Source organism: Dunckerocampus dactyliophorus, chromosome 2 (assembly GCF_027744805.1).
Source record: "Dunckerocampus dactyliophorus isolate RoL2022-P2 chromosome 2, RoL_Ddac_1.1, whole genome shotgun sequence".
Taxonomy (NCBI): domain Eukaryota; kingdom Metazoa; phylum Chordata; class Actinopteri; order Syngnathiformes; family Syngnathidae; genus Dunckerocampus; species Dunckerocampus dactyliophorus.
The window spans coordinates 15,011,434-15,038,211 of record NC_072820.1 but is presented as its reverse complement, the minus strand read 5'-3'; the positions used below and the strand labels follow the sequence as shown (position 1 = coordinate 15,038,211).

The following is a 26,778-nucleotide window of genomic DNA, read 5'->3' as shown; positions in this document are numbered from 1 at the left end:
ACACCTGTTTCTTGTTAGTCATCAGCGCTACTGTTATGTGGAGCTGCATTACATGCAAACAGGCATACCTAACACTTTACAGTCATTTCAAATGGCATGTTTACAATCTGAAGGCGAAAATTGTGCTCTGTGGAGCACGGTGCAGTTTGATGAGGTCTTAGACGCACGCCAATATAATTATCGGCAAAAAATATACCGATATGATCCGATCTCATATTTTTACGCCAATATCGGACATCCCTACTTTTTAATCCTTCAATTGCTCTTTATTGTGTTCCTATTTTAGACGATCCTCTAGTAGACATATGCCCAGTCTCAGAGTTCTGAGGAAGGTGAGTTAGTTATGGAACAAAATCATCTGAATAAACAAACTTAGTGTTTTTATGCGCTTCCAATACATTTTTTCATGACAGGCGCTGGATGGACATAAATCTTCCGGGGACTCTGAATCTGGAAGGGATTCCTCCTCGGATATCTTTGCTGATTCTTCCAAGGAAGGTTTCCTTAGCTTTAGGCAACTTTGTATGGATAAAAATAAGGTATGTCAATGGTTACAGTCAAAATGTTGGGCATTTTGATGGGTTATTAGAGCTGCAATATTCTACAAAAAATGTGAATTACAATTTTTTTTAACTTAAAATAGAGATTGCGATTGTGAGACCATTTATTTTACACACACCCGTTCAAGGCAATGTGCTTAATTGAAAGTAATTATTTTTTTCATTATTATCATCATTACTAGACTTCGCATTGTCTTGTTCTGCTTTAAGAAACTTCCGATGGACTTTCTGACGTTCTACATAGGAGGTCCCAGAAGGACAGTTGGCGGAGGACTTTTCAATAGAAATTAATGGAACGACAAAATAATCCATCATGTCAAAAACATGGCATGCTCGCTTACTACAGATTTAGAAAATAGATTGCATGTTGTGTGAATCAATATTGTTTTTTTCTGGTAGTTATGTGCAGCCCAAGTAGTTAACATGCTTGTGTTGTCTCCTGCTCTGTAGCGTGTAGGCGGAGGAATGAGATCATGGAAGCAGATGTATGCCGTGCTGCAAGGTCACACGCTGACCCTCTTCAAAGACAGGAAAGATGCACTGTCTCACGTCACCACGCAGCCCGACGAGGAGCCGCTACGAATAAGCGTCAAGGCCTGCCTGATTGACATCTCCTATAGTGACACACGGCGCAAGAATGTGCTGCGTCTGACCACGTCGGATTGCGAGTACTTGTTCCAGGCCGAAGGGAGAGAAGACATGTTGACCTGGATTAGGGTCATTCAGGAAAACAGTAATCCAGATGAAGAGGTGAGTGTGGGGAATGCAGACTGCTGTGTCCCTCAAGAAGACATCAACAAAAGTCTATGTCTGCTGTTTTTTCAGAATGCTGCCGTCACAAGCCAGGATTTGATCAGTCGGAAGATCAAAGAATACAACATGATGAGGTCTGCAGACACATGAAGGGCATCCATTTTACTCCACCAATTCCACCAATCTCATATTTTGCCTTTTCCCCCCACATTAGTGCACCTAGCAGCAGGTCTGAGCCATCGCCCAAAACCTCCCGCCAGTCCCTTAGCATCAAACAAGCCTTTTTAGGAGGGAAGACAGACAGCAAGAGCCACAGCCCTCATTCGCCAAAATCAGAAGAGCGCCGGGCACTGAGAGGTAAAAGCTGTGCTTCCACTCGTAGCCACTCCCATGATTGAGCAGATGTGATAACAAATGTAACATGTGTGTCAGATGAGGCCAGTCCACCGAGGGACAGAGGTGCATGGAAAATTGGCATTCCGGGTATCATGAGGAAGCCATTTGAAAAGAAGACACCAGCTGGCGTCACCTTTGGGGTTCGGCTGGATGACTGTCCACCTGCACAGAGCAACAGGGTGAGTGTGCTTCTTCATCATCTGGGATTTTGATCTTGGCTTTCATTGATGTTACGACAATGTCCTGTTGTGTCTCCATAGTTTGTTCCTCTGATCGTGGAGGTGTGTTGTAAAGTGGTAGAGGACAGAGGTCTGGAGTACACGGGGATCTACAGAGTTCCTGGGAACAACGCCGCCATCTCCAACATGCAAGAGGAACTTAACACCAAAGGCATGGTTGACATTGACGTCCAAGAAGATGTAAGTGGCTGCAACATTAATCCAATGAGCTATTTCAAGTGTTAGTTGCAATGCTTTTTACTTTTCCACAGAAATGGCGGGATCTCAATGTCATTAGTAGTTTACTCAAGTCTTTTTTCCGGAAACTTCCAGAACCGCTGTTCACAAATGGTGAGACTCTTTAAATACAGTGAGAGACACTTCAAAAATGTTGTTTGAGGATCTTCTGTAAGAAATTGCATGAGTTCTAAGACCTTTTTTGGCTCTCCCCAACAGAAAAGTATGCTGACTTTATTGAAGCCAACAGAACAGAGGACTCTGTAGAGAGACTAAAGGAGCTAAAGAGGCTGGTAAGAAATCTTGGCACCAATATGCATGCCACTTTTGTTAAATGAAGAGCACTTGGAACACTGAAACTGTCCTCTTTCTCACAGATCCACGAATTGCCTGATCACCACTATGAAACTTTAAAATTCCTTTGCGCTCACCTCAAGAGGGTTTCTGACAACTGTGAGAAAAACAAGGTGTGACATGAACTTTTAATGTTGCTTCATGTCATCTTTCTGTCCTGTTTCCCAATGGAAGCCGTCTCATTTGTTTCAACTTAATCTGTTTAGATGGAACCCCGAAACCTGGCCATTGTGTTTGGCCCAACGCTGGTCCGAACCTCCGAGGACAACATGACAAACATGGTCAATCACATGCCCGACCAGTGCAAAATAGTGGAGAACCTAATCCAGCAATATGACTGGTTCTTCACGGATGATGGCGATGAAGATCCTGTTGTATGTGGACTTCTTTAACTTCTTCATACTTATAGTGATGTGCCTGTGGCCTCATATTGTTTCCATCTTCTTTACTACAGACCACAGCTGAGCAGGAGAGCACGGTGCAGTCTCAGCCTGTGCCCAACATCGACCACCTGCTGTCCAACATTGGACGGACGGCAGCGTCGCCGGGTGAAGTCTCAGGTAAGTCACCTGGATGTCAGCGTCTTGTACTCTTATCACTACACCAAAGTTCATTGCTACGCTGCTATTGAAGCACATATCTTATGTATAAACTAACTAACTTCATGCCTGTTGAGATAAGTATTATCAATGCTTCTGTTTGATATTTTGTGGTTTGACAGTTGGGGAAATGTAAGCTTATATTTTACTCTGTTTTCATTTTGGAGTCTGTTTTGGTTTGAGTGGTATAGCTCAAGTTGTCTAACTTTTGTTTTAGTTCACTTCTTTTCTTTTGCTCCTGTCATTTTTTTCCCCTTTCCCTGTGCTTTACCTGTGTTGAGACAACGACTCCTTTTCTTTCAGTTCTTTTCTTCCCTTCCTCCTCGTTCACATAGCCAGCATGTTCTTTCCCAAAGAAAATCAAACTAAAACAATAAAAAAAAAAGAATCAGTGGATGAAAGTTTTTAACCCTGCTGTGTCTAGTGTGTTGTTTCTCTCCCTTATCCCTTTTGTCCAGCACTCACACATTACCCAATCTTGACACAGGCCAAGTGGGCGGCGTCTATCACTCGATGATGTCACTGATGGACTCTGTTTTGTCAGTGGTGGACAGCTGGGACTGTAGGAAGAAGGACGAGTGTTGTGCCCAGTGTAGCTGCCTAGTCTGCAGAAACCCGCAGCTCTTTTAAATTGGGGGCGAAAAGGAGGAAAAGAGATAAAAAAGAAAGAAAGAGAAGTCGATGTTTGTCATTTTTCCTTGTGGTGTGCACGTCTCACATTTAAAGCAATACCCTGCATCGAGGGGATACACAGCAGTGTCAGCTGTACTTTCTCTCAAAGCCCTTTTGCTGTCTCTTGTTGTCTCTAAAGCTGATCGCAAGGACAAGTAGCATGGTATGGTCAAACTCAGGTTCTCTCCGGTCATGTGGCATAAATCTGTCATGATGTCTTGAGGGCAGGGGCCTAGTGGTGGGACTGAGCTGGGACTGAATTACAAACAAACAATACCTACACATGCACCCACATTCAGTTGACTTGTTTATCAGTGTAGTTGTGGATTGGACTGGTTGTTGTTTTTTAATTATTATTTTCTTGTGTTGTTGATGTGGTGTTTTGTTAGCAACATTAGGCTCACTCATGCACTCATGTTGGCATTATTAGTTGCGGGTGACAGTGTTCTTCCCCTCTTTCTGATTGATAGCATTTTCAAGCCTCTGTTTGCCGTACATACCTCATGTCCATCTACAGTGGACGTCTATACTTAGAAGATGCTAGACAGAGGCATAATGGAGAAGGAACAGGGAAGTGTGATACTTAAGCAGCTACGTGTGTTCTTATGCCGCAATGTTCTGTGTCATGGTCTATGCCATTGGAGTATCCGGAGGCCATTTATGGCCTGTGGCGCATTTTTTTGTATTAACCTGCTGCACAGTGTAGAAATAAAAAATGTAAACCAAAAACAAAACCCTAGCAAGAATGATGACATAGAGCAAAAAGGCAGAATGTAAAGGTAAAAAGCTGAAATGTTGGTACTAATAGCTACTCATAATACAAAGCTTTGTCTTTAAATACATGAATGTTAATGGGTGTCTTTTTCTAAAGCCATTTTACAAAATTAAAAGAAATATGTAAATAGTGGCCCTGGCATCATTTGATTTTTCCACTGTGCAGCCCTCGGAAAAACTTTGGACTCCGCTGTTCTATGGGTTGTTGTCACAATTTCCCCCATTGCCATCACTTGCACCCTTGTGTGGTAGCATCACTGAAAAGAACAAAAACACTTTTGGAGTCAATGCTTTAGATCAGGTGTGTCCAATGTGCGGCCCACGGGCCATATTCACCCCACGCCTTGTTTTTATTGGCCCTTGTCATGCAAAAATAAAATAAATAAAAAAAATACATAAAATGTAATTTATTAGTAATGAGATGCATTATTCCATATTCCACTAATGTATTATCAGCTATAACACAAAGCTAAGATTTGGATGTTTTGCTCAGATATTTTATTTGACCTACATTGGACAAAATGTATCAAAGTGGCTCCCCAGACCCTTCATGTTTAGACACCCCTGCTTTAGAAACCCCACAAAATGTACTGACGTCACACACAAGGATAGTGTGAGCTTCAAGTTTTGTTTGACTTTTGAGTGGGAACATTTTGGTTGAACTCCAAATTGTACAACTTTTGGGGTGCTTGACTTTGGAGGTTCCAAAGTACTTGGAGTGTTGGTAGAGTGTGGAGTTTTGTGATTTTTGCTTCTGTATTTCCTCATTTGATTTAATTTCCAAGACTTTATGGGCTGTTGACTTGTTTTACTCTCTTTGGCAGCATCATGAGTGTTAGCCTTTCATGTTGTCTGGAAGTAACAGGCTACACGTGCACAGAAGCTAGTGTAGCTTGGACCGCTAGCGATACACACTCACTGATGTGTTCAGCTCAGGCCCCTCTACAAAGTGTCTTCTAAGTCAGCGTGAGCTCATCACGGCCTTCCCTCTGAGTTGGGAAACAAAGCTTACAGCGGGTCGGTGGCGACACGTGATGCTCCGCGACTGACGTGTGTGTCCGTGATGTGCCGTCGTTGCCTTCACCATCGTTACCCGAGCATGAGCCGCTTGTCTTTTGTTGTTGAAACCGCCTCTCTCTCTCTCTCCCCACTCATGCGCCATTTCAGGCTTCTTCTGCCGCCTCTTCCTGTTCCTCGTGGACACATGCTGCTTACCTAATGTGCTTCCTCGTCTCGTCGTGTGTCACGTGCTTTCATCCAGCTGCTGTCCTTACAGCTCATATGCCAATGTCAGCAAGCCACCAATCTCCTTCTCGTTGTACGTGGTTGACTGCTTTCACGACGCAACAAGTGGCAGACTACTAACGATTCTCTTCTTGTTGCTACAGATTCAGCATGTATCGACTCCTCCAAATCAAAGGTGATGTCCTTTTTGTTTTCTGCCTCACAAGTCGTCCATTCCCATCCTTGCTCGGTCGCATGACGTGCTCTGTTTGTCTTTTTGCACAGAGCCTGTGGGGGTCAGGGAAGGACCAATGTAGCAAAGAGATGCTGCGCTCCTCCTTCTTTGTCAGCCGCAAGCGCAAGAAGCCAAAAGACAAAACTCAGCCCAGCAGTTCGGATGACGACCTGGACGCTGGCTTCCCCAAGAAGGACATTGCAGGGGGGGGTCAGCAACAGGAGCCCCCGTGGTCTCCAGAGAGTCACACTGAGGAGAAGGTGGAGGAAGGGGAGGACGTTGCAAGTGAGAGAGAGAAGCAGAGGAACAGCTCAGAGGAACAGCTTGACAAAATGGACAGGAATGATCTGTCTCCTTCCTCACGTCACACCTCGCCCTCCCGGTCTCCTCGCCTCAGCTACCACACGACGGCCGCCCACCAGTCGTCGCTGTCAGACCCGCTTTCCAACTTCGACGACACAGTGTCTGACCTTGGCACCATGAACAGCACCAGCTCTCAGGCCTCCGCGCCCCGGGCAAGGCACTGCAGAACAGCTGCACCGGGACAGGAAGCGGGCGCCAGCGGGCCAGGAGCGGAGGTGTGCTCCATCACCTCTGACTACTCCACCACGTCCTCCATGACCTTCATGACTGGCGGTGAGATCAACACACTCAGTCCCGAAGTGCGATCTGTGGCGGAGAGCAGGGGAGGGGACGATGCAGACGACGAGAGGAGTGAGCTCATTAGCGAGGGCAGGCCCATGGAGACGGACAGCGAGAGCGACATGTCCGTCTTTGCTTTGGGCAAAGACGCCACAGTGCCTGAGCGGCGAGACCTGCAGGAGACCCCACGCCCTTTGGCGTCCCACAGACTCATCGACTGCGACACGCTGTCAAGAAAGAAAGCTGCTCGACAGAAGACCGACAGCGAGTCTTCACTAGACGGATCTCGCAGCGACAAAGAGTCCAACAGATTGTCCCAGGTTTTGGAATCGGGCAAAGGTCGCTCCACCGGCAGCAGCCTCAGCTCGTCAGACAAGTCTGAGCCAGCGTGGAAACTGAAGATCACAGACCGGCTGAAGGTGCGTCTGCGCATGTCTGTGGACGACATGTTCGGCGTGGGCAGCCAGCGCATCCCTGAGGCTCGCAGTAAGAAGAAGAACATCAGACGCAGGCACACCATGGGGGGGCAGCGGGACTTTGCCGAGCTGTCTGTTTTGGGTGACTGGCCACAGCAAGTCGGCCTCTGCTCGGGCTCTCGCTCTGAGCTGTCCGCCGTGGACCGGCTGAAGCCCAAATGCAGCTCGCAGGACTTCTCCATCGGCGACTGGATTGCTCGCGAGCGCCACCGCACCAGCAACCCCGAGGTGAGCCTGGACCTTGGTGAGCAGCAGGAGGCGCTGTGCAGCAGCAACCTTCTTGGAGCCTCGTCCTCCTCGGAACTCTCACACCATGCCGCCGAGGCCATGAACGGCGACCTGCCGCAGGGTAAAAGTCTGAGCCTGTCAGCCACGGCGCATCCACACAAACTGGCAAGTTCCCAGGTGGTCCACTCGCGCTTCTATCAGTACCTGTGAGTGTATGTGTGTGTGTGTTTGTGTCTTACAGTCAGTGTGATGTTCATGAATGAGCATGTTGTACAAATATTGTGGTGTGCGGGCGCGTGGAAAGAGAATGACTCCACGTGAAAGCTGTGCTTGTGTTTAAGGCGTGGAACAATGCATTCTATTTTTTTAATGCTAACAGACCAGGCCCTCATGACTATAGATTCCCATCACACTGAAGGACCTTACAAGGCTGTAAAGCACAGTGATGCCCGAATGAAGACTTAGCCAGGTGGATTTTAAGGAGTAGCTTTTTAGAACGAATAGAAAAGATTTCTAGTTTTTGAAGAGATATTTTTGTGTTGAGAAAGTTACAATGTTTGTGAATGAGTAATGAAATGAAGAATGTACAGATGCATTCGCTGTAACATGACTAAAAGCTTTACACGCTTGTGTTCATGCTGAAGTGTACATATCTGATCTGTCTGTGTACTTGAATCACATTTTTTGGTACAACACGTGCAAGGACTGCCGGCAAGCTGTCTGTTGTCAGAGGCTTCTCCAAAGGTACAAAGCTGACATGAAGATGCTTAAATACGCTTGTTATCCATGCTACTTTCATGATTCTAAAGAGCACTGAACAATACTGAAAGGATCTATTCAAAAATGGGAGAAGAAAATGGGGAATGAAATCACACACAAAATGCAGTTTTTCTCTTTGCAATAGGAAGTGCCTGACAATGAAATGTTAAGGGTGCCATATTGTCTACTGTGAATGACCTTTTTTATTGGTGACGCTCAGTCATTCTACAGGTTCTCTAAGAAAATGCAGAGCTTCCATTCCTGAGGCATTCTACTCTGGTCTTAACACATTTTCTACTATTGTTTCCATTGTTTTGTTCTTTTCTTTTTTTAAACATTTTAACAGAACTTGAATTTAAAATGTTCATTGTAGAAAGAAAGTAACTTAAATGTATATACGGACACAATGTTTAGCTGCTTTACTGTTCATTTCCATTACACATTGCAGGATTCAGTACAGTATTGTGAGGTTCTGATGATGCTCTTTGTGTGTGTGTGTGTGTGTTTGTGTGTGTATGTATGGACAGTTTGGTACGAGGAAGGTGGACTGTTTGTACAAACACTGCGTTCCTCTTGGTTTGGGAGAGGAATGCATGACTCCGGAAACACTGGAAATAAAATTTTGTCAATGGCAACAGCTTCCCCCCCCCCCCCCCCCCCCCCCCCCCCCCCCCCCCCCACACACACACACACACACACACACACACACACACACACACACACACTTAAATAATGGGGCAATTTGTTATTGTGGTTGTAGTTTGTCGTGGTGTTTAACTGCACTGCATCATTCTAACACTTTGTTTTATTTAGCTATTTGAGTGGTAAATATAACAGCACATATTGCCCTAAAAACGGAATACTGTACCGTATACCACAACTTGGATTGCATTGCATTACAGCTACCAGTGTGTATTGTTGCTGAAGTACCGTTGCTGACCACTGGAGTGCGCTCGCGTTAATTCACAAATTTAAGTTCACCAGCACTGACAGAAGAAAAACGACAAAACATACGTTTCAAAAATGCTTTATGTACAAGTTGCACATACAACATAAAGACTGAAACAATGTCATATTTTATACACTTTGTACATCCTTCTGACTACAAACCACTGACGCTAACTATGCAAATTGTTCTGGGAGAGAAGCCATTTAGCACACAAGGTATTTCACAACATAATGAGAAACGCTCGATAATGTTGATGTAAAACTACATTTATGAGTCAATAACACACATATCCAAGCACAAATTTGATTTATGTCGACACTTGGTCAGGGTTTTTTTTTTAAACAAATGCATGTTTTGCTCACAAATGTATGGAGGCTCGTATTTCTTCACTTCCGGTCTCACGTGGGCTCCTGACATTGAACGTCCACCCACTGTTTAAGGCACGGTGACTAAAAATAACAAAAACACAAAATGATTGTTTGACTACAACCTTCAATTTTTCAAATCATCCGCCGCTCAAATGACACAACACTATTGAGGGGATGTGGGGGAAATAAACACCAAAACGAACACAACAGCCAAGTTATCATTGGCAAATGTCACCAGAAACGGGCAGCTCAGTCTCTCCGCGTCGCTAGTGGGCGATACTTTGTGCTGGAAATTCGCTGCCTCATATCAGTCCTCTTTTATTCGTCCAAAATACGCTAATTGGTGGAAAACAGACCACATCTCTGGTCCTTTTTAAAGTATATATACGGATAACTCTTCTACGTTAGACTCACTGGCCACAATGTTAGGTACACCTGCACAGTCTTATCCGTACTAAATATTGGGCCTTTTAGAAAGACAATAATGCACAGTTTTGATTGACACTGTCATCATGGATTGATGTTTTTATGGTTTAATCACATGATTAAAAGGAAATAAAGTGAAAATATAATATCAAATCTGAACATTGCTGTTTGCCTTATTTAGCTACACGAGAGGACCAAAACATTAGAAGCATGGCAGGAACTACAATAATCAATCAAAACTGAGCATTGTTATCTTTTTTTGTATTGGACCTTATGAAATTGTACCTAACCAAATGCCAAGTGAGCGTATTTAGTGGCTGCATTTTCATTATTCCCATGGATGTCCTACATGTCCGCCAGAGGGTGCACTGTTGGGGAGACGCCATCAACAACGCGTCCAATGATCTAGTCACTTACCCTCTGGAGCAGGTGAGGACATGAGAGGAAACGAGTTACATAAGCTGACGCTCCTCACAACATGCAAGTTCGGCACTTCAGAGTACAGTATGCTCCAACGGGTCACTTTGTTTGTGTGTTGCATATTGTGCTGTGTGTATTAGTAGCAGCCGCCCATCGTAGGTCTAGCTGTCATCCTCATCCGACTCTAGCTGATCGTCCTTCAGCACTTCTGGTAGCCGGAAGCACTCCACGAAGAAATTGACCAGTGAACGGCTCAGGTGCTGCTGGGTGTCGTCACTGTGCAGGAAGTGGCCCTCATCTGGGTAGATCTGATCATGCACGCAAAGTGGGGAAGGATTCAATTCAACTTCTGATCTTGTATACACAGCGCGTCAAATGTGATCAAAGTAAAATGTCAGTGAGGGTATGAACTGGATGAGGAGGTCCACTTTAAGCCTCATCCAAAAGCACACCGTGGTGCAGACGTCTCACCTACCTGCAGAGTGTAATTGGCCTTCTCGCTGATTAAATGGTTTATAAACTTGGCTGTGTGCTGAAAGTGAACTTTTTCTACATGGAAAGAGGGGTAGAGAGCAGTTAAATGAAGCTATAACTCTTTGTAGAGGTGAATAAAAAGACTCATTAGGTACCATCTGCCGTTGGGTGGATGATCAAGTATTGCTTCTGTACCAGCTGACCTGCTCTCAGTGCTAAATTGGCCATCTGGGGGTACAAAGAAGAGGAGACGTCGTCATCTACATGCTTACAGTTTGTCTGTTTAAACTAATGATAGACATTAGGATGATACCGTGTATGCTCTGGAATCTGCCTTGGAGCCCAGGTATCGTTCTGAAAAGGCCGATACTGTGGTTTGGAAAAGACAAAAACAAATACAAAAAAAAATGTGTATAATACATATCATAGGTTTTATCATAAAGAGAAACCCAGAATTATCTTACTAAAGCACTGCCTCAATTGTTTTGTTAAATTGATTTTTATGATCAGTTTCTTTCTTTTTTAATGGATTTTTTAAATGGCATGAGCAACCCTAACCCCAATCCTAACCCTAACATAACCATACTTCTTACCCGTAATTCTAAACTCTATCCCAAGCCCTCACCCTTAATCCTAAACTTTATCTCCTATCCCTAACCCTAACTCTTCACGCTAACTCTAACTCTAAACCTGAACTCCAGCCCCTAACACCAACTCTAAGCCCAAACCTACCAACCCACAGCGCCAACCCAAAACCCTAACCCCAACCCTCAACCCAACCGTAAAACTTAAAACGAGATTACTTTTTAGCAAATAAATGAATACGCAGTTGCTTGCATACTCTTGTAAAAGAGTCAAATATAAATTGAAAGTCATACCATAAAGTTCAAAATCTGTGATTGGGGAGACAGCAGTTCCACATTTAAGTTGATTAAACTCCATTGAGCTGAGCAGCAGCGTGGCTAAATATCCTCCGTAGGCCTGCACACATAAATGAAATAAAGCTTTCATTATCTATTTGTATAAAGTATATGTATTCTGGATTTGGGACAAGATAAGCGACAAACCATTGCTTCTCTGTGAGCATTACCTTCCCATAGACCCCCATTCGAGTCTTATCAATGTAAGGCTGTTTGGCTATGAACCGGAGCGCCTCCAGCTGGTCCCTCTCCTCCAGCTTACCCAGCCTCCTTCTCACTTTGTGGAGGAGGTTGGTACCCTGGAAGCCGCTGCCGTGGCCATCGAAGCGGATGACGACGGTGCTGAAGCTACTGACTAGGACGCTGGCCCAGTCCACCTGGAACTGCTCTGTCACCATCTGGCCACCAGGTGTCCCATCACTGTTTCATAAGCGCAGGAAGTCACTTAGTTTGATGCAGGAGACAACTGCCTAGAAATCAGGCTACATGACGACATTAGTGAACAAGCGGTGGTCCAGTCATACTCACACCAGCAGCAGTAACGGGTAATGGGCTGTGTCCACAAAACCAGCTGGCTTCAGAATCTGCATGGTGAGGGCTGCAGCACACACACAACAGTTCATTTTTATACCTAATTAGTACTCAACACATTCATAACAACATACTGGAGTCGTCTATGGTGATGGTTTCGTACTCCACTCTGGGCATCTGCATGTTGTAGTACGTGTTGTTGACTCTTTCGTTTGTCTCTAGGTCATACAACTCTGCACAGAAGCACACAACAGAGGCTGTGGATGGCAGTTTTTCTATAAGAAGACATTGCAATGGTAAAATGACTCACTCTGTTTGTCCTCAGTTCTGTAGATGGCCACACTGGGAATGTCAGGCCCTGTCAGGAAGAGTTCAGTTTTTACTAATGGGAACTGTAATGTACATTTACTGTATGAACATTAGGTGCACTTGCATGAGATCTAATACGAGACCTGACTCCACTCTGTTATTATATATCATTTAAAAAACATTGACATTATATAATTCTATATTATTATTTTATTACTGAAATTAGCAATTTCATCTGAAAAACAAAAGTAATTTTTGAGGAATTCATTGCCCAACACATAATGCAGTTACATTGTATCATAAATAAATAATAATTGAAATAAATAATAATTTAATTCCCTATTTAAAATTATACATATATATATATATATATATATATATATATATATATATATATATATATATATATATATATATATATATATACACTCCTGATCAAACTCTCAAGACCAGTTGACAAATTGCTAGAATTTGCATTTTGCACATTTGGATCTTAAGCTCTACTTAAAACCTCAATAAGATCCAAATGTGCAAAATGCAAATTCTAGCAATTTGTCAACTGGTCTTGAGAGTTTGATCAGGAGTGTATATACACATATATATACTGTATATATATATATATATATATATAGAATAATTTTATAATTAGAATTTAAATAGAGGCCGCACAGTGGCCGAGTGGTTAACCTGTTGGCCACACAATCAGGAGATCTGGAAGACGTGGGTTCAAATCTCTGTGTGGAGTTTGCATGTTCTCCCGTGCGTCCATAGGTATGAATGTGAGAGTGAATGGTTGTTTGTCTATATGTGCCCTGCGATTGACTGGTGACCAGTCCAAGGTGTACCCCGCCTCTCGGCCAAAGTCAGCTGGGATAGGCTCCAGCATACCCGCTGCATAGAAGATGGATGGGATGGATGGATGAGTCTTCGAAGTTGTAAAATGGAGCTTATCAGACGCTGACCTTTACAGCTGAGTAGGAAGTAGTGCATGTTGTGGCTGAAGGACACATCCACGTAGCCACACTTGAACTGGCAGGACAGGCAGCAGCGATTGAAGGGAGGAATTGTGTCTGTGCTGTAGGACGCCATCACATGGGTGTTACGACTAAAAACACAGCAGTGAGATGCGCTATGTAAGGTCCTAACCTGTACAAGTGTCTCCGCTTGGGGTCATCTTCTGTGCTCAAGAAGTATCTGGAAATGAAAAACCACAAAGGCCCCCAAACATTGAGACATAACAAACATGAATGGTGGTAAAAGTCAGCAAACTGACATGAGGTTCCTCTGGTGATTGTAAGCCAATATCTTGGTGACGTCCCAGTCTCCTGAGGTCAGGGACTGAAGTATGTCGATGCTTGTGTTAGGCTGGGGACATAACACCACAAAAGTCAACACCAAACCTCCTTCATCAGTCTTGAAATATTAAATAAATGAATAAGACCGTACCATAGAGGTGGACATAGAAACGTGGAAAAACTTTCCTCTGCCGCCCTGAGGAATTGCTCGGGTGAAGAAGAACTTGTGTCCGTCATGGGAAAAGAGCGGCGCTTCATTCTATACATGTTAAGGAAAAACATATACACACAATACTCCTATTTATGTGTAATCTACAGCCAAAACACACTTTTTATGTGACCTCACCTACCTGTCTGTGCAACCAATTCGTACTCTCATCTTCATGTTTCTGGAAGGCAGAAATTTGGAAAACGACATTAAAATACTGAAGTTACATCTAGTGAGGCTAAGCGACATAGAAAATGGCTGGATGCATGGATGGAAGTTCTACCTATGAAAAGGCTCTGGAACAGTGGTCCCCCCGCCCCGGGCCGCAGCCCAATACCGGGCCGCACAGAAAGAAAAAATAATTTCCATTATTTAAAAAAAAAAATGTCCACATAATTTGTAGTCTTAATGTTGTTTTATTTTGACAAGTGGCCGGATTCTCTCTGTTACATCCGTCTCACTTGATGCATGTCCATTGTGCGTGAGCTAATGACCGTCGTCATTTCAGAAGTATGGCTCAGAGGTGGCTCCGTCATCGGCTGCGGTGCACGCAGATCCTTGCATACACATCTCTTGTTCCCACCTAACAGTCTATCAACCCGGCGGCACATCGAGGGTGACACTCGTTGTTTTCTGCCTGTCTCATTTTACATCCCATTACACTCATTTGTGGTTCCAACAACAAAACATGCATTACTGTCGCATGTTCACGGCAGGAAGTCAAACATAGCACAATTATCCTTGCCCGCGCACTTCCGCAACGTCATTAGCGGCAGCGGCTGTTTTTTTTCATTTTCTAGATTAAACGGCAAGGTACACTTTTATTGGGTCTAGAATGTTTTTTACATTTTTGCAAATGATGGTTGCAGCAGAATAATGTGTTTCTTTTGTGTTATTTGGTTAATTGATGGTTTTGTGGGAGTTTTCCAAAACTTAACTGAACATTTAACATCACTTCTTAAATCTTCAGTTGTCCATTCATTTGTCATTTGAAATGATTTTTGAATCATTTTCTGCATGTAAAACTATAATTATTGTCTATAAAATGTGTTTTCTCTTGACATTTCTGGGTATCTGGAACAGATTAATTGGATTCACACTATTTTCTATGGGAAAATACGCTTTGGATGCAGTCCGTGTTGGTTTGAGTCAGACCTTCTGGAACAGACTAATGACGTTACCACGGCACCACTGTGTTTAGGTAATATGCCCCCCCCCCCCATTGGCTGGGACTGCATGACATATCAAACATGCTATTACACTTTTGGCCACATGGTGGCAGCAACATATTCCTACTGGTGGTCCTACAGTGTTTAAGGTACAATAGTTCTTCATGGCTTTTGCTTTAGTTTTCATGCCATTTGTTTATTTTTAAGTCAGCAGGAATAGGTAAGAACTACTTATAACAGATTATGTGAAGAGTTTAGGCTTTAGCTGGCAAATTTTGTATGCCACTTATCCTCACTAGCGTCGTGGGTATGCTGGAGCCTATCCCAGCTGACTTCGAGCGACAGGCGAGGTACAACCTGGACTGGTCGTCAGCCAATCGCAGGGCACATATAGACAAGCAAACATTCACACTCACATTCATACCTACGGACAATTTAGAGTCGCCAAGTAACCTAACATGCATGTTTTGGGAATGCGGGAGTACCCGGAGAAAACCCACGCAAACATGCAAACTCCACACAGACATGACCAACGGAGATTCTCCTGACTGTGTGGCCAACATGCTAACCACCATGCTAATCATGTCATGTTCAATTTTCTTAATTTCTCAGCAGATATTTCACTGTCACTAGCAAATTTATTTATTAATTTTTTTAATTTAATTTTAGTCATTATAAAATCTGTATCAGATTTATTTTATTTCACGTTTTAAAAATGAATCAACACTATATTAATTTTAACAATTTGTATCTACATTTTTAAATGTATTTGTACTTTTTTAAATACATTAAATCAATGATTTTTTTCCCCCATTAATTATCACGTTTTCATGATTGTTATTACTTTTTTTTCCCCGATTGGTTATAAAAAACACATGGTGCTAGATGCCACATAAGGTATGGTTCCAGTTAGTTAGTGTTGATCTTAATTAGAACTGGTCAGCCTTTGAGGAGGTCTACATTCTACTGAGTACCCCTGTACTTATATTTGATAAACTAATAATGCAAATAATAATTTGCAAGGCAGAATGTTCCACCTTGATGCAGACTCCTGTGGTTGCCTCACACAGTGTCAGTATGGAGTTGTTCTGGGCTCTGTTCAGCCAGTTGACAGCCAGTTTGGTGCTGGTAGCCCATTTCACCATGGTGATGTAATATTCTCTCCTGGAAAACAGCACCAAAACAAATCACCATCAGGGACAAGCTGTGTTGAGATTATTTACACTTGTAGACAGGTTCTCACCCAATGCGGGGGTCATCAGGTTTCTTCATGACCACAGTGTGCAGAGGTCCATTAAGGCTCACCACGGATAGGTGTACTACTGGGTTTTCCTCCCCAGCCTGCAGAGGCACATAGGGAACCAAATATGTCAGTTTGAGTTTCAGTTGTGACATCAAATGCTGTTGTGCTACAAAAAAATGGATGCCTATTGCCTTACCTTTGGGTAATGGTATTCCAACGTGTTGGGGTACGGCGTTCCTGTAAAAAAGGGTACTTCCATCTTTGGCACCAGAGTGTCATTAATGGTCATGTAGGCCAGACGCAGCCCATCAGGAGACCACCAGTGGGCCTTGTAGCTCTGCAGGATTTCCTCTGTCACAACATAAACGACATTACAGTGATACAAGTGACGTGCGCTGAGGGTAGGCAGGTGAGGCTGAGCCTCACTTGTCATTATGAAAAATAATGAAAAAAAAAGAATAACAACATGAAATAAATATTCATATTTGTCGAATGAACTGTATTATAAATGCATTTTCTGTAAGATTCTGCTTGTTTTTAACATTTTCGTAAGTAAAAATCGGTGCATCTATCATTATCTACCCATGCTCATCGTGAGATGATCAGACTTTTACAGCAAAGTATCAAAACCTTTCTTGGAAAAGGAGGGTGCATGGGCTTCATATACAGATAAAAGGTAAAAACACAAATGCTTTTTAGTTAATTTAAAAAAAATTGTACTATCAAAGTAGTATCTAAAGTATCTGAATTATTTTTTTTAACCAAAATGAATTACTCTGTATGAACAAAAACCCAATAAAAAAGAGTCAGTGCCTCACCAGCACCAACCTCACCGCACGTCACTGAGTGACAGATATCAGTATAGTTGAGGACTGCCCCTCTTTTTCAACACCCGTTCTTCCAAAAATATTTTTTAAGACATATTATTTCAATATCGGTGAGCTTTTTGAGCTACACCTCTGTGGGTCACTGGTGTGTGTGAGTGACACGAAGAAAAGCTCTGATTCGGTTGGTGAAAAGTTGTTTGGCGCCACCTGTTGGTTTACACATGGGCATCTGTAGACCCCGAATAAAAGGCGGTCTTTGTCCGACTTTTTTTATATGGAGAAAAAAATACCGTCTTATATTCGACTGATTAATTAAAGCCAATGTTTTAAATGTGTTATTATTTAAGTGACAATTACAGTATCCAATAGACTAGCATAGTAGAGGCATATTTACACATATGAAACCACTTTTAAATCGTGTGATTATATTTGGTTGTAAACAGAGATGTGGAGAAATACATTCAGATTTAGAAATAAATGACATATTTTAACATAAAAATATAAAAAATATATTTTTCGTATAAAATAAACAGAAAATATAAATATAAAAATAAAAAATACTAATGATATAAAGTATATAAAATATTATAAATACCTAATCTAAAATAACTTGAACAGGAAAAATGGGTAAAATATAATAAAACATACCAAAATGATTGTATAAAATTAAATGCTGATAGTAAATATGACTATTATAATTGTATTAATAATTGTAATAATAAATTACTCTACTGACTTATTATTAATTAATTATTTGAATGAAATTACTTTTTTTTTCTAAAATAAATCTAAACGAAAACAGGCTTTAAGGCAGCGACACAGCTTGTGGTCTGTTCATCCAGCAGGGGGCAGAATAGCTTTAAATACACCCAACTCTACTCTATTCATATGTTGATATTCTCAACATTTTAAAGGACAAAAGCAAGTGGTGTGTGTTTATTTGATAATGGTTTCTATTGTATTAAATGAAATAAATCTTCTATATAAATGACTACTTTAGTGCATCAGTCTATTGTGTCTTCTTAGAGGCCCCGAGCATCTGGCAAGGCCCCTGCATGCCCTTCTCTCTCATCACATGGCCTTGGTTGACATCTAAACTTGTCATTGAAAATAAAGCGCGCATAAATCACATTTAATTTCACCCATCGTGCATGAGAAGGCCACAGAGGCACAATGCAAGCTAACCCTCACTCTCTGTGTGGAAGAATTTGCTGCGTGATTTGTGTTTTCGGGTGATAAATCCTTACAAGACAGCCGGCAGAATGCGACAAAACAAATCTTTGCATGGTAATGAAAATGGATTACGTCTTTCTGCGGGCCGCCACAAAGAAATAATCCCATTAATAAGGACAACGATTACAGCCAAACCCTGAGCAGTTCACAAATTCTCCCCGTCATAACTGGCATTTTGTAATTACATTACACATTCACTACAGACAGTTATTATTATTATTAAAAGCGCTCTGGGTATAAATCCTGAATTAATAACAGCAATTCCGACACCAGAAATCCCAATTAACTTGTGGAATAAACCGACAAGCTTTATGATAAATGACAGCGCGAGGCTAAAAGACAGAAAAGCCATCAGAAAACAAAGACACATTGAAGTGTTTTTTTTAAATTGCAACGTCTTTTTCACATCAGAAAATAAAGTCCTATAATGATTGGCTTTAATGGATTAAAATGGCCTATCCAGCTCGACTATTAAATGCAACATTAATAGTGCACAGAAAAAAGGTGAGGTCTCTTTAAGTGGCTAAATCCAATATGTGTTATCGGAAAGTAGGTTCTTGCAGCACTTTGAGTGAAAACACTTTAACGTCACAATAAAAACCAACCCAGCAAAGCTAAAAGACGGCAACTATTAGAATGAATACATGTTACATACATCCTGATATGACCTAACATCACGGGGATCCAAAATGTCCAACAGAATACACCATTTATACACCATTGCCACATCATTAGGGACACCTGCCTGCATAATCTTAATGTCAGCCAATGCAAGAACTGTTCAATATGTTTATTATAGTGGTTTTGATTTGCAGCGCTGTTGGAGTCTATCTAGTTAAATGAGAGGTACAAAATATTAGAAACAGTCAAAATTGTGAAACAGCATTCGTACCATATTCTTTTTTCTTTTTGGTGTTTCCTGTCAGCATTTTTATATATTAATTTATATATTTTGTTGTGATGGGTAGGTGTAATAAAATAATACTTATAATAAAATAAAAAAATAATACTAATAATATTTTCTTCGAGAATCCTCATACTGATGTCATAAAAATGATGTAAAAAAAAAACAATAAGAGACCATGAATAAAAAGTCAAACAATATTAATCAAATAAAAAAATATACAATTTTTTAACATATTTTTAAAAATATTTTTTAAATAACTGTCGAATCTATGAACCAAACCGCTTAGGTTGAAATTCATATTTTAAGTAATTTATGGGAGTGCGTCGTTGCTGCGAAACGTTGTAACACAATACAGTACATTGTAAACCGAGGACTTCCTGTCCATCTTTTTGTACCTAATGAAGTGGCCAGTGTATGTATACGGTAGGGGCTTTTTTCATCTTTCAACTAGTCGGCTTTTATAGTGAACACCCACAGCCGGCATGTGTAAAAGGAGATGTTCAAGATGTCCTCTGTTCATGAACCTATGTGAGTATGTGCAGTGAGTGGTACCTTCATAGAGCCAATCAGGAAGGCCGTTAAAGACCACGCCCTCTTTGCCGCTAGAAACCAGGCGGATGGTGCGACTCTCCACTGTTGCTCTGTAGTAGATGTTGTTCTCAAAGATGAAGATCTGAGCAAAAAAGAAGCATACGATGATAAGTACATTTTCGGTGCCGGTGTACCTTACGGTCCGGACACTGGATTTAAAGGACAGCTTGATCTTTAGGCCTTGATGCGATTTAATCAGTGAAAATGAAGAATGGAGAAGTAAAAGACACGAATGAAGGGGTTTTCTGCATGTAATGACCAATTTTGTCAAACAATTCTTTAATGTGGTACATCAGTACGAGCTTTCTTTCAGGTGTGTGTCCCTGATTGCCCTGTCTGTCACAGCAGACTAACTGCTTGTTCTTTAATGAGGGCAGCTTCATTTCTGTACATCTGATGCATGACTTCACACACGATCACATTTACATGCTGGTGGAACGCGCAATGATTAATGGCTCCATTTGTCATCAATTCAATGTGAAATCACTTTTTGCTTAGAAAGGGGAGACAAAAAGGTTGTCCGGTTAGATTGAGTTCATGCTAATGAGTGAAGAGTCTTTCTACAGTTGGAAAAGTTGCGCTGTGGCCTTGATTAAAGCAACACATCAAATAAGGAAGGCCTTGAGCACTTTATGATCATGTGTTTTAGTTTTACATTGTTCAAGCAACAATAAGGAAGAAATGTTCCCTACAAAGACAGCTTTAACCCTTAGGGACATCTTGTGCCATCCACTTTTTGATTTTCAAGGCTGCGTTGATTGAATATACTGCTAAAATGTGTCATTGTTGAAACATTTTTAGAAATTGTATTCTCTGCTCTTATTAGCCAAAAATGGCAACAAAAGCAGACACGTTAGTTCCTTGTGACAAAAAAATGTGCCATTGAAAATTCCATTTCTGAGCTCACATTTATCTTTACGAACGAATAACAAATACAATCCTTTATGTTAAGATTTTCGTTTGGACTGCTGATTTTGATTTTTTATATTATTATTATTATTATTTTTTACCAGGTGGCACTACTTTTTCCTATTCAGAGCATGCAACAACTTTTACCGTTTTCTGCAAGACTGCCTTGCTAGAGAAATGACAAGTATGTCTGTTGATGTTTGGAATGGTGTGTTTGCATTTGTCTGTTTGTTTTTACATTAGCTTTGTTTTACATTAACTTTATTACTTTATTTATCATACTGGCCTTTAAAGGGTTAACATCCCCCAAAATACATTTCCTAGTGGATATGTATATTTCAGGCAGAAGTAGATTTAAAAGATATTGTGCTTAAAGTGGGCAAATATGAATATATAATATTTTTACAGCAGCTTTTAGGAAGCTGACATTTTCAGTCATTAGGGTCACATGTGTGAGTGAATTTTATGGGCCTCTTTCAAGACACACGTTGGCTATTTTAGGAATTGTGTACCAATTGTGCACATTTTGAACAATGGAAAATAAAGTAAGATGCTAACAGGAAGGCTACGGTATATACGTCATAGATATTAAAGCACCTGTATGTAATAAATGTATCTAAGAATAACAGCTTTAAAGTGTGTTGATGGTAGACTAGCTTGTAATAAGGAGAACAGCTGCTCTTTGATTACCATAGTGATCTCGCATCAGCTACTTCAGTGGTCTGTAACATGGGTGGACCAGCCAGGACATCTCTCATGTTCTGTTAGCACTAGTGTCTGTGCTAATATTTCTATTTGTGATTCCTTTTTACAAACACAATATGTTGTTATGGGGCAAAGGAGTTTAGCATTCATGAGCCTGTTGAAGCAACAGATTAATAACTGCATGGAAGTGCAAAAATATGCATGGAAACTAAAAAACTAATTGAAGACATTGGTTCTATTTGTCCAATTGGACCGAGCTCAACATTCTGCGTCTGCAGTGTTTGATGACACACATACACAAGCAGTGACATTCACACACACACATCAGTGCCATGTGTTTTGGTTCCCGCGGCAACAGTCCAAATCACTGCATCTGCCACCAGCTCATGTGCGCCCTCCTCAGTCCAGATGGTGGTAAGCACCATGTCCATGAGTGTCTGTCCAACTATGTGTGTGTGTGCGTGCGTGTGTGTCCCTGTGTGTCCTTACCAACTGCTGGCCTTTAGGTCCCCATCCAGCAAACTGTAGGACGGCTTCATGCACTTCAGGAGGACTGAGCGGCCATGTTTCCCTGTGTGAAGGGTAAACAACAACACAATGAATGCTTTCTATGGCTGGATGAGTCAAGGACGCACCATTGACCATTGACAGGCTATTTCGTCACTGCTGCACATACACTCCTAAGACCAGTTGAAAAATTGCAAGAATTTACATTATGCACTGTTGGATCCTAAGGAGGTTCTAAGTAGAGCCAGAAGAAATGGGAGTGACACAAAAAAACAACCATTAACCTGAAATAGGCTGTTCATCAGCTGATCAAAAGTTTAAGACCATAGCTAAAAAAAACAAAAAACCAAAACCCCCCCTTAAAATAGATATACATTTTTCAAAAAGGACTCAGTAATGAGTAGCTGCGCCATTAATCACCTCACAAATTGGTTTGGGCAAGCTTGATGCCGGTGTTTCCGGGAGACTGTTGCTCCAGGTGGTGAAGATGGCTTCACGGAGGGCACCCACTGATTGGATCTGATGTCCGTTTTTGTAAACTTCCCTTGCCATCCATCCCCAAATGTTCTCAATTGGATTTACATCAGGGGAACACACAGGATGGTCCAAAAGGGTGACGTTATTCCTCTGGAAGAAGTCCTTTGTCAGCAGGGTATTGTGAACTGCAGCGTTGTCCTGTTGAAAAAGCCAGTCATTACCACACAGACGAGGTCCTAGAGTCATGAGGGAAGCCCCCAGCAACATCTCCACATAGCCAGTTGCCGTTTGACGCCCCTTGTACAACCTGAAGCTCCACTGTTCAATTGAAGGAAAAAGCACCCCAGATCATGATCTACTGTACCGTGTAGAAAACATCTCTGGTTGGATCTCCTTAAAGCCATCAGGACCATCAAGGTTCCATTTTTTTCTCATCAGAGAATAAAACTTTATTCAGTGTCCCATGTTTGGTGCCTTCATGCAAATTCCAAATGGGCAATTGTCGTTGAAGGAGACGAGGCCTTTGAAGATGTTTTTTGTCCTTAAAATCCTTGTTTCGCAGATGCCGTCTGACGGTTATTGGATTGCATTCGGCACCAGTAACAACCTTCAATTGGGTAGAGGATCATCCCGTGTCTTGACAGACAGCCAATCAGATCCTCTGGCTTTGAATAAGTTTCAAATGACTGTCTTACTGCGTGCGTGCTTATGCAGCTCAACAATCCGACTGCGTTCACAGAGAGAAAGCTTCTTTGCCTTTGCCATCAAGAGATCATGACAATACTTGAATGTGTGTGAATACCTCACAGAGAATCACATTGAATCCACATTTTTGCCAAGATTGTGGCTTTTAAAGGCTGTAATCTTTTGATCTGTTGATCAGCTGATGAACGACCTATTTCATTTTAATGGTTGTTTGCAATAAATTGCTTACTCATATTTTTTTTTTTTTGCCTCACTCCCATTTCTTCTTTTTGCATTGTGAACCTCATTAAGATCCAACAGTGCAAAATGTAAATCCTTGAAATTTTAATTTAATAATTTTCATCCAGACAGTCTTCAACTGTGGAAAATAAAGATGAGAGGCTAAGGTGAATGTCGTATGGAAAGCAAAATTAGACAATTAGACTTGAAGCACGCCCGAAGTCAGCTGGGATAGGCTCCAGCATGCCCCCGCGACCCTAATGAGGATGAAGCGGTATAGAAAATGGATGGATGGATGGATGGACTTGAAGCATAATTGTTCTGGGTAATAATGGCTTTCAGGTCATGGCATGCTAGGTGAATGTCATCTAGTGGTCTAACATATTGCTGGATTAGCTCATTAGTGTCACAGTTGAATCATTATTATTTATAATAGTAAAATAAAATAAATAAATAACTATACAAGAAAGAAATGTATTCTTTTATTTCCTGTGCCAAAACTAAACATAAAGGCAAAACACTAATTAAAATAAGAAAGAAAATGTGAAACAATAATATTAATATACATCATACATGTTATACTTAATTATTTATATTGAATTATACTAAATTGTACATTCATAAATACAATTGTGAAATATAGTCTTGATAATTATATTTAAAATATTTACAGTCGCCCCCTCTACATCGCAGTCCAAACATCGCTCCCTTACTCTATTGTGGTTTTTCAAACATTAATTAATAAATGATCGCTGTTTTGTGGTTGACTACAGCCTATTATTAGTCCAAAAATATGCATATTTAAGCAAGTTGTACATTTTTTTTTTCAAATTAAGCATTTTCATGCATAAAAATGGTTAAATGCACTAAATACAGTAAACCAGAACTTGTGAATGTAGTATTCTACATCGGTGACTAGGTGTCAATAATTGTTTGGTGAGACCACCATCGAAGCACCACAAATGGCTTTTATTGCAGGTTTAAATTATCTCACAACAGGCACAATAATAATAACATAATAATAATCATAATAATCACAATAATAACACCGGGTACTGTTGCGGCCATAGCCCATAACAAGCTAAATCTCAACTCTGAACCCCCAACGTCATTTCCTGTCCACCATCGATTCTGCTCCTCTCCCCTACCAGGTAAACTGTCTTATTTTCTCTGATTATATCTACTATATTGGGTAATACAAATGTAAAGGTGATTATATGGGTGTTATTTCATGTGTAGATGGCTCCAATAATGTTAAAAAGGTATTTAGCAGACCGTAAACAGGTTTTCTATGCTATAACTATGAAAATATTGCATTTCTAAAGAGGGAATCCTAATCACTTACCGCAGTCAGGTCTAGAACTAATTAACCGCTATAAACAAGGGATTACTGTATTAAAAAAACACTATTATCTACAATATTAACTAGCATCATGCGTCGTGTTCTTGAGCTTGTTAGCAACTGCATCTGTACAATATTTAACCAATTTCAAGGCTTTCAACAAATGTTTACTGTATTAAAATGCATTGGCATTGACTTAAAAGTAAGTGACACTTTAACATTCTGAGAGAAAAAAAAACAGAATTGTGTGATAACAGGCAGACTGAGCAGAAAAAGTTAGAGAGAGGACATTGTCAGGTCAAATGTCTGCACGGGGGACTATTAAAAAAAGTCTTACTGTGTAACGAGGCTGTAAATAATGTACTTGGCCACAAAGGAGTGCTGGTACATCTGCAGAGATGGACAACATCATCATCAAAGCTCAAAAAAGTGCAGCATCGGGATAATAATTGTTTCTATTCTCACCAGTTTCATGTCAAACGCAAAGAGCACAAGTTGCAAGTCGGGTGACACTTTGTACCTGGTGGCCTTGGATCTTTCCTGGATGGCATCAAAAACACACTTTGGAAACAAGAAACAGGACGTCTAAGACAGTAAAGACGATAACGTGGACTCACAAACATCTGGTTTGGCACAACAACAGTTGTCTCGCCTGTGTCCACATTAATCTTGACAACATCGCCCTCCCTCGTACGATACAGCAGCTCATGACCTGCATGGGAGACAAAGAGGAAGGAAAAAACAACACATTTTTATATTGTACATTAAATTAGTATTCCTCTCCATTTGTGTTAGAAATACTGTACTTCAATGCAGCATAAATCATAAATGCTGTGCATGAAGAATTCCTATCTGGCTTGTTCTGACACGCTAGCTAGGCGGCTAAAGGGTCGTCTTTGATTGCAGCGCCACTACAAATCTTAGAATAATAATATGGGTTATCATGCCAAATTGCTTGCTGAACAACAATTGTCTATCGTCTTCAGCTTTGTGCAGTGTGCAAAGAGCAAGCTGAGAGCTGTCAGTGGCTATCACTGCCAGTAAAACATATAATACTCCTCACAACACAATATTAGTAGATGTTATTATTATTGTGAATAGAGTATGTCACTTTTTTCTCGTGCTTTCATGGCTGTGTTTGCAGCCGGTTGCCGATGTCACCCGTAAGTGTTCTAGACGTGAATTGTTGGCAAAACATGGCTTGCGGTCACTCGTCTTTCTAGCCTATCTTGCGGTCAATCTGTCAGTTTCAGTAAGTAAATCCATATTATTATTTTTTTACTAGATCTATTCTACAAATCTTAGAATAATAGTATGGGGGCTCATTCCAGGGCTAAATAAGTAGCGATTGCTACTCACTGGTCCTTTATTTTGCAGTGTGCATAGAGCTGTCTGAGTCACATACTGGCAGTCAAAAAAACATACTTGTGGTCATTTTTGTGTGTGTTCACAGTTATCACAACGCAATATCAGTGAATGTTATTATTGTGTTATTGTTGTGAATGTCACTTTCTTGGCTTTGAATCTGGTTCCTGGAACATGTTCTAGTCATTATGTCACAACCAAGATGGCGTTAGGTCAGAATACTCCCTGGAGGGGGCGTGTCCAAAGCGTGTCAAAATCACCACTTCATTTCGCTGCTATTTCATTGTTGTTTATTTATGTATGACAACAGTATGACAAAAATATTTTGTACTTTCATTTTGCTATTGTTTTTTTCCAACTTTTTTGGTGTCATGAGCACTTTAAATGCCCTACTTAGTGCTTTTAAAGTAATTAATCCTATACACATTGAAGGATATGTGCTGGAAGACAAACAGAGTAGTGCTGACTGTTCCACTTGCCAAACTCCTGATTTCATTTGTACTTAAAGTAGATTTGCATACATTAAGTATGATTAAGTCACAGATGTTGCCT

At 41.1% G+C, this 26,778-nt stretch overlaps 2 protein-coding genes across 7 annotated transcripts in view; one reads left to right on the top strand and one right to left on the bottom strand.

Annotated features, from left to right (window-relative positions):
* The window catches only part of arhgap21b (Rho GTPase activating protein 21b), a 36,762-nt gene extending 28,009 nt beyond the window's left edge, over nt 1-8,753 (top strand). For all 5 annotated transcript variants that reach the window (XM_054767947.1, XM_054767946.1, XM_054767950.1 and 2 more), the window contains 14 exons: nt 287-332; nt 414-539; nt 1,011-1,310; nt 1,386-1,447; nt 1,528-1,670; nt 1,746-1,888; nt 1,970-2,128; nt 2,200-2,278; nt 2,384-2,457; nt 2,542-2,631; nt 2,725-2,892; nt 2,973-3,078; nt 5,952-5,983; nt 6,073-8,753. In XM_054767947.1, coding sequence (XP_054623922.1) covers nt 287-332; nt 414-539; nt 1,011-1,310; nt 1,386-1,447; nt 1,528-1,670; nt 1,746-1,888; nt 1,970-2,128; nt 2,200-2,278; nt 2,384-2,457; nt 2,542-2,631; nt 2,725-2,892; nt 2,973-3,078; nt 5,952-5,983; nt 6,073-7,578 — 3,034 coding nt within the window. In that variant the 3' untranslated portion in view covers nt 7,579-8,753. The remainder of the gene's footprint in view (nt 1-286; nt 333-413; nt 540-1,010; nt 1,311-1,385; nt 1,448-1,527; nt 1,671-1,745; nt 1,889-1,969; nt 2,129-2,199; nt 2,279-2,383; nt 2,458-2,541; nt 2,632-2,724; nt 2,893-2,972; nt 3,079-5,951; nt 5,984-6,072) is intronic.
* A 385-nt stretch (nt 8,754-9,138) lies between these two features.
* Nucleotides 9,139-26,778, bottom strand: part of LOC129172976 (dipeptidyl aminopeptidase-like protein 6) — a 95,037-nt gene continuing 77,397 nt past the window's right edge. For both annotated transcript variants that reach the window (XM_054763336.1, XM_054763344.1), the window contains 22 exons: nt 25,479-25,573; nt 25,327-25,401; nt 25,199-25,251; nt 22,101-22,182; nt 19,959-20,079; nt 16,636-16,790; nt 16,440-16,537; nt 16,234-16,360; nt 14,170-14,208; nt 13,971-14,078; nt 13,798-13,889; nt 13,671-13,718; nt 13,487-13,599; nt 12,526-12,573; nt 12,350-12,448; nt 12,213-12,282; nt 11,855-12,104; nt 11,643-11,745; nt 11,078-11,133; nt 10,920-10,992; nt 10,766-10,839; nt 9,139-10,598 (listed from right to left, as the gene is read on the bottom strand). In XM_054763336.1, coding sequence (XP_054619311.1) covers nt 10,452-10,598; nt 10,766-10,839; nt 10,920-10,992; nt 11,078-11,133; nt 11,643-11,745; nt 11,855-12,104; nt 12,213-12,282; nt 12,350-12,448; nt 12,526-12,573; nt 13,487-13,599; nt 13,671-13,718; nt 13,798-13,889; nt 13,971-14,078; nt 14,170-14,208; nt 16,234-16,360; nt 16,440-16,537; nt 16,636-16,790; nt 19,959-20,079; nt 22,101-22,182; nt 25,199-25,251; nt 25,327-25,401; nt 25,479-25,573 — 2,126 coding nt within the window. In that variant the 3' untranslated portion in view covers nt 9,139-10,451. The remainder of the gene's footprint in view (nt 10,599-10,765; nt 10,840-10,919; nt 10,993-11,077; nt 11,134-11,642; nt 11,746-11,854; nt 12,105-12,212; nt 12,283-12,349; nt 12,449-12,525; nt 12,574-13,486; nt 13,600-13,670; nt 13,719-13,797; nt 13,890-13,970; nt 14,079-14,169; nt 14,209-16,233; nt 16,361-16,439; nt 16,538-16,635; nt 16,791-19,958; nt 20,080-22,100; nt 22,183-25,198; nt 25,252-25,326; nt 25,402-25,478; nt 25,574-26,778) is intronic.